Genomic DNA, 7,080 nt, shown 5'->3' with positions numbered 1-7,080 from the left:
CATGCCCGTTGCTGGTTGGCTAACTAGCAACAGGGTCTTGCCAGCCAATGGAATTGTGTGATTACAAGCCAGGGGAATCCCATAAAAGAGGGCTCCCCTGGCCCAGAGAGCCAGTCCGGATTTACTTTATGCCTTGCCAATAAACCAAGAGCTGACTGTCACTCGACTCGTGTCTTACTGCCTGCGCGATCTAACACTCTCTTTGATTAGTTTCCATATATTGCTTCTTGTTCTTCCTTCAGATGCTTTGGAAAATAGGTTGACCCCCCCCCTTCCACAGCTGTGGAAAATTCCACAGCTTCTCATAGTTGGCAAGATGAAATCTTTTCTATAGTCAATGAAGCATGTATTGATTTTTTTCCCCCTCTTTGGCTTTTTTTTTTTCTATTCATCATACCCCAGCAATAATGTCTCTTTTTAAAAACCAGTTTGAACTTCTGGCATCTCCTTTTCCATGTAAGGAAACAAATATAAGGAAATGATTGTTTCCATGTAAGGAAATAAATCTGTGTTGAATGATCATAAGCGTTATTTTGCTTTTATGGGGAATTAAGGCTATTGCATAATATTTTTCATAGTCTGTTAAGTTTCCTTTCTTTCTTTCTTTTTTTGTTACTGGCATGTAGACTGACTCTTTTCAATCTGTTGCAGAATGTATTGTTCTCCAGATTTGCTGACACAGTTTCACTGGAACTTTTACTGATTCTTCTTCTGTTGCATGGTATATTTCTACAGTTTTTCCCATATGTTCTTGTATCCTTCTAACTTGGTGATCACAGGAGTGTTGATCTAACTTCATCTTCTAGTACTAGGGATTCTTGTAAACAGGAAATCACATTCCTAAGGTATCAGTTACTCTGTCTATTGGCATACTTCAGCATACCATTTCAAAATTGGAAACTCCTCCTGACTTCAGAGATCTTTTGAAAAACTGTTTTCCTGTTTTTCTATGATTGTTTCCTTACCCCACATTCTTACAGATGTTGTATTATTGCTTCTTATCTCTTCTAGAAGCTCTGTAAAATACCTCCTTCCTGAGGTATTTGTCTTTCGTGACTTTAGCTTCTCTTCTCTTCTTGGCAATTTTCATTGTTCTGACATCTAGTTTGTGTTCTTCTGTTTTGTGGTCTTTGGCAGGATTTTTTTTCACATCTGTACTTAACAACTTGTTTGATTTCATTCAATCATTCCTTTGTTTCTCTATTAATGAGGTTCAGGATTTCAAAGTGATCCCTGATGTTCTCATTGAAAATAGAGGCTATATGTTAATATAGTGGAAATTGGTTGGCTTCATTCTTTGGCTTTACCTTGACTTCTAACTTGCATATTAAAGGTTTCATGTTTTTGCTGTCAGAGATGAGGTTTTCTACCTACTTGTACCAATTATAAAGTTGATTTGATTTTTGTGTACTCCATCTTGTATACAGGGGTCATGCACAGGTTGTTTGAATAATAAGTTAGCAATGAATTAATCTCTGGATTGGCAGAAACTAGTAAGTAATTCTCCTGCTTAATTTCTGTTTTCAAAACCATACAATCCAACTAAATTTTCTCCTCTAAGTTCTCTTGCATGCATCTGCTCTTTAAAGATCTAGTCATTCATTCTGCCTAGAATGGTGAATCCATTTCCTTTCTTGTTCCCAGAAAACCATTTCTGAGTTTCTGTACTGCATTATTTCTTCTGCCTTTCTTGTTCTTGTTATCACTCCCTTTCATCTTGCTTCTTTGTTTGATTCTCTTCCCTTTAGAAAGTTGCTTCCACTCCTGGCTCCTGTTGTAATGAGCCTTTATTTAATCTAATAATTTTGTCTTATCTTCTGAACAATTGTAGTCCCTTGCTCATCCAACTGCAATATTTCTCCCACTAGTGCCATTTGCTTGCACTAGTTGCAAACATATTTCCCGATTGTTGCAAGTCACAGCAGCAAAGTCAGGTCCATCCACCTTCATTTCTATTTCCTAAGGCGCCATAAATAGAAAAATAATTTATTTCTATTTGTTACCTTCTTAGGTGTCAAATGTATCGTTGATCCATATGAATTCCATTGCAAACTCCTATTGGTTCTCCCTATTCACTAGATCAGTGATTATACCTATATTGGCACTCAGAAAGTAATATGAAAACCAAGGAGAAGTTCTGTGTGGGGTGATTCATATATGCATTTTTCCCTACCTAGGATTGCCTTATTTGAAGAATGGAAGCTGAATATAGAAGTTAAGATGGTTTTTCTGGGGGAAAAGGTTGCCTTTTAAGGAACTATGAAAACTCTTTAGTATTAGATCTGTGATTGGCCTATTTATAGTAATAAATAAACCTTTAAGAAAGTCTTAGAAAAATAGATATGGAAAGAAATTTTATGTCCAAAGCTACATTGTCACAATAATCTGTCCAACAACCAGCCACAAAAGAGAACAAATAATAAAAGTGACATAACAAGCAGAAAAACCCACACCACACATTCCTCCTCTTCCTACAATAACTTTCTTTGCAATTCAAAATGTTCCTCTGATGTTTTGAGCCCAGGGACAAGAAGATGTGGGTTTATCCTTAATTAGAAATACAGGCTTGCTACCTTTTGTCAGCCTTGTAAGTTAATCCAGATAAGAGGTGCCCACAGATCAACTAATTCTACTTTGTTTTAAGGTTACACTAACAGAATCTTACCAGTCTGAAAGTACATTTTCCCCTCATTGCCATTCAGTGCGAGAAACTAGGAAGGATCCCTTCTGAAATGTTTGTCACACCCACATTCCTCCTGTGGGCTAATCTGCCTCTTATCCAATTATTTCCCTGGCTGTGGCTCTTCTCCCTGTCTCTCAAGGTCATTCCCACATATCATTACATCTTTACATTTTAAACTTTCGAATTGAGTAGATTTTAAAAATAATGGATTCCAGCCACTAAGTTCTGAGAGTTAACATTTTAATAAGGAGGAAACTATCAATCTAAGAATAGCAAATAAGGGAGAAATAATGGCAATGAGAAATGAATCTAAGTAGATAAGAATTTAAGAAACAACAGAAAATAAGAGCAGAAATATAGCCTAGGCAGGATAGAATATTTATATTTTATAAATGTATGTCAATAAGAAATAGGAACATCATAACCAACCATCAATTATTTGAGTTTCTGGGCCAGAAAGTAAATGATCATGCATGTTATGGTCAAGGCTAATATGAAGAAGATGGAGCATATGATACAGCTATATCTGGGCAAAAGCAGACATCCACATTAATGTACAGTGATCACCTCATTTATGAGCTTCTTCAAAGGCTCAGCACCTTGAGCTTCAATCCGATCCGTATTCATGCAAGAGGTATAAAACTGCACAGCTTTCTCCTTTGCTGAGCCATTAGTCCCAAGCTGTGGTTCCTCTGAACAAGAGAATGAGTTAAAATCAACAAAATCATTGGGAGATTATTTTTTTAAAAAAAATGTGACATAACCCAAATTCATTTCAATATGACAAGCTATAAAATGCATAGTGAAACAAAGCCAAAATTCCTTTATTCCAATAATGGTGCTTTCTATTTTGATATGTGTGTCTTCAGCATATTATATTATTTGTAATCAACTTTAAGATATGCTATTTGAAAAGAAGCATCTGAGTGAAACCAATACATCCTTTTAACTGGCTAGCAGAAATCACCCTTAATTTAAACCATATTAAATTTAAATCATATCAAGTTTAATAAATCAAATCATATTAAGATTATATCCATGAGTTCAACAAAAACAGATGAGCATTTCCATGTACTTTGGCATTCATAGGTCTGCTTTATTGCATTAGGATATAAAGTACAATACTTTTACCCAACCACTTCCTTCAGAGGTGTTAGAGTCCCATTGCCTTTTATTGATCAGGGAATGGAGGTGATGACCCTTTCGCATCATGGAAGGGGTTCCATCTATGGTATATTTCCACATTCAGAAATATAAGATGACTTGATATTCAAGGCAGAAAAATGAGTCAATTAAAATTAAGGCCATGAGGTATTTCAGGTTTTTTTTTCGTGAGGCTACTTATTTCAATGGAATAAATAAATAAAATTGGGGAAAAAATAGAGCAAAGAAGGACAAATAGAAGCAAAATAGAAGAATGCATGTGCGAAGGAGCAGCATGAAGATATTTTGGCTGCAGAAATCAAAGTTTAATCATCACATTAATTTGGTCCCATTTGGTCGCATTAATTTGGTCCCACACAATGATCTTTCTTTTGAATATGGCTAAAGATGACATATTGGACTCCAATGTCCAACTCTCCAACTGGAGACGTCCACAAAAATACCCCCAAAAATATTACCTGATTATATTATGCTTGTACAGATGAAACTTTTTTATTAATTGGTAAGTTGATATGATGCCATAGAGAAATGCAGTTGCTCTGGGACTTATTAAATAGCCTACTTCTGGGAGAGAAATTATTTGGCTGGATTTTAAAACTACATGAGGGATTGCTAGGAACTGGGAAATAGTTCCCAGGATACAGGGCTAAGTGAAATGAGTATCGGTTTTAGCAAAAGAATCAAAGGAAGAAAGTGAATTGGGCTGAAGAAGTCTTTAGGAAAAAAAGTACTGAATTAAAAAAAAATGGAGAGAGTATTCTAAAGGAAAGACATTGAGCTTAAGATGTTTACTGACAGAATGAAACCAAAGAGTGATTAGGAGGCTTATCAATAAGAGAAAGGTAAAGAAAGAAAAAGTCAACAACATTAATGAATACTCTGAGGTAGTATGTCAAAAGCAATTCTGTAAACACAGATTTATGTTTTGTACACCAGAAATAATCATTCCTGAGTCAATTGGATATTGGCATGGTTATTCTGCACCTTATTTACATCACAACTAGACTAATGCATTATGCTTGAAGAATATCTGGAAAAGTCTTTGGTGTAAAATACTCCTGTTAGTGTGCTTCTATGTATTGATGTATTGAAAACAACCAAAACCAATACAGAATTCAATTTAAAGAAATAGTCTTGAACTTCAAACACATAATAGATCTGATCTTATTATGTGCAGAGACCTCTTTATTATAAATATTGAAATCTATCAGAGAAACCTTTCTTTATATATGCTTATTGATTGAGACCTACTTTTCCAGCACCTGAGAAATCATCTTTCCTTGTATCATTTTATTATTGAATTTATACTCCAACTTTCTGTTTACATAAACATTCAAAGTAGCTTATTGTGTAACAATTTAAAAGTACAGAAGGTAAAGCACGGTAGAACACACTCTATTTTGTGATTGTCTCTATTCTCTCTGAGGGGTACTTGGTGCTCTCTGAGCTTGGTTGTTTTCTTACAGATGTTTCATTATGTCAACTAGGTAACATCATCAATGAAACATCTACAAGAAAACAACCAAGCTCAGAGAACACCAAGAAAACCCTTTTTGGACCCTGAGCTACAGATATTCTTCTTTATCAGTCTGTTCTCTCCGCATTCAAAAAGTGCATCTAATGGACTTTTTTGAACTTGGCCTTTGGAATTCTTTATGTTTTATTGAAGGTCTTTTCCAATTTGAAAGTTCTGTTTTTGATTGTATTTATGGTGGGGAATGGAAGGATTTATATGGTATTTCTTGCAGACAGCTGGTCATTTGCATTCTTTGAGAGTCGTTTGGCCTCAACGACCAGCTGTCTGCAAGGAATATAAATCTTTCCATTCCTCACCATACAGTCAGAGCTCTTGGATGAGAAGCTAAATGTCTTCAAACAAAAACAAGAATGTTAGGTGACTTGGCTATCATTTTTCTTTAGTAGAAAGAAGCAAGAGGAACTGAAGCAGCAGAGATGGTAGATATGCAGAACTGAGAAAGGAAAACTCAAGAAGAAAGTAGGTAACTAATAGAGAAGAATATATGTTTCTTATAAATAGGTAACTGGTAAAAATGATATATGGAAATTATAGGTTACTAGGGTCACAACAAATGTCTAAGACACAGTACAATGCAAGCGGTTTCAAATTTGTTCACGCCACAAAACTTGCTCATTAAAATCATGATCATCTTCATCATCACCATCTCAAAATTCCAAGAGGACAAACTCTAGTGATAAAATTTGGCTGCATTTGACTGATTTTTTTGTTTGTTTTTTGGCCAAGACTCTTAACAGAACCCAACCTTTTTTTTTTAACAGTTTGAAAAACTTTGATACAGAAGAAAGAATATATTACACTACAAGCAGCAGAGATTTTTGGTAATTGTATTACAAGTGGGATGAATAAATGAATCGTACTTTGTGCATCAAACTGAACAACACCTGATGAAATAATGTAATCAAAAAGAAATCTCTAAAAGTATGGGTTCACAGTAGAATATGAATAAGAATAAACCAAAGTTTAAATAATAAATAATCGATTCAAATGAATAAATAGATTTAAAAGGAATGCATATAGAAAAGGTTAGCTAAAAGCTCTCCTTACCCCTCTAATTGGATACATTTAGAAAAAAAATGCTCTCCGTATCAAAAGAGTAGGAAAATGTTATCTAGTGATACTCTTGCTGAATAAAAAATTACCATCTGAATTGGTTTTAAAATTGTTCTGTTGCAGGTTGTTATACTTACAATTGGGGATATATGTAGATTTTCTTATAACAGGGAGTTGGTGTGAAGAATCTTAGTACTAATGGATCCATGTCTGTTACACCCTATATGTTCATTAATGGTATGACTACTGCTGTAGCAGTCCTATTTAGAATATGTTCCTGGTCTTTGCCTCCCCCCCACCCTCACCCCAGATATCTGCATAGAATTTTGACCATAGAAGTAACCATATGTATTTTCCCTCTACCTAAAAGTTTCTTCATGATGAGATGGTTTTCTTCCAAAAGTACATCAAACACATTCACTGAGGGCATATCCATGTTCCATGCGTTATTAGCCTCCCAGTTGCCACATGTATAACTGAAGAAGTCTTCACAAGGATCAATAGTGCCATTCTGGGCCTCCTGAAGTCTAGCCAGGAGCACCAGGCAGGATGCAGTATTACAGCTTTCTGAAAAAACATAGGAATAGGAAGGAGGGATTGTAAATTATCTTGCCTTTACTGAAAAGTATAGATTGTTTTATAC

General features: G+C 35.1%; 1 protein-coding gene across 1 annotated transcript in view; it reads right to left on the bottom strand.

The window, feature by feature from the left end:
* Nucleotides 1–7,080, bottom strand: part of KEL (Kell metallo-endopeptidase (Kell blood group)) — a 43,629-nt gene that overhangs the window by 26,508 nt on the left and 10,041 nt on the right. Inside the window, exons 3-4 of the mRNA XM_015815348.1 lie at nt 6,801–7,004; nt 3,251–3,375 (exon numbers count right to left, since the gene is read on the bottom strand). Of these exons, the coding sequence (XP_015670834.1) occupies nt 3,251–3,375; nt 6,801–7,004 (329 nt within the window). The remainder of the gene's footprint in view (nt 1–3,250; nt 3,376–6,800; nt 7,005–7,080) is intronic.

Source organism: Protobothrops mucrosquamatus, unplaced genomic scaffold (genome assembly GCF_001527695.2).
Source record: "Protobothrops mucrosquamatus isolate PMUCROS unplaced genomic scaffold, P.Mucros_1.0 scaffold337, whole genome shotgun sequence".
Lineage (NCBI taxonomy): Eukaryota > Metazoa > Chordata > Lepidosauria > Squamata > Viperidae > Protobothrops > Protobothrops mucrosquamatus.
This window is presented reverse-complemented; position numbering and strand designations above follow the sequence as displayed.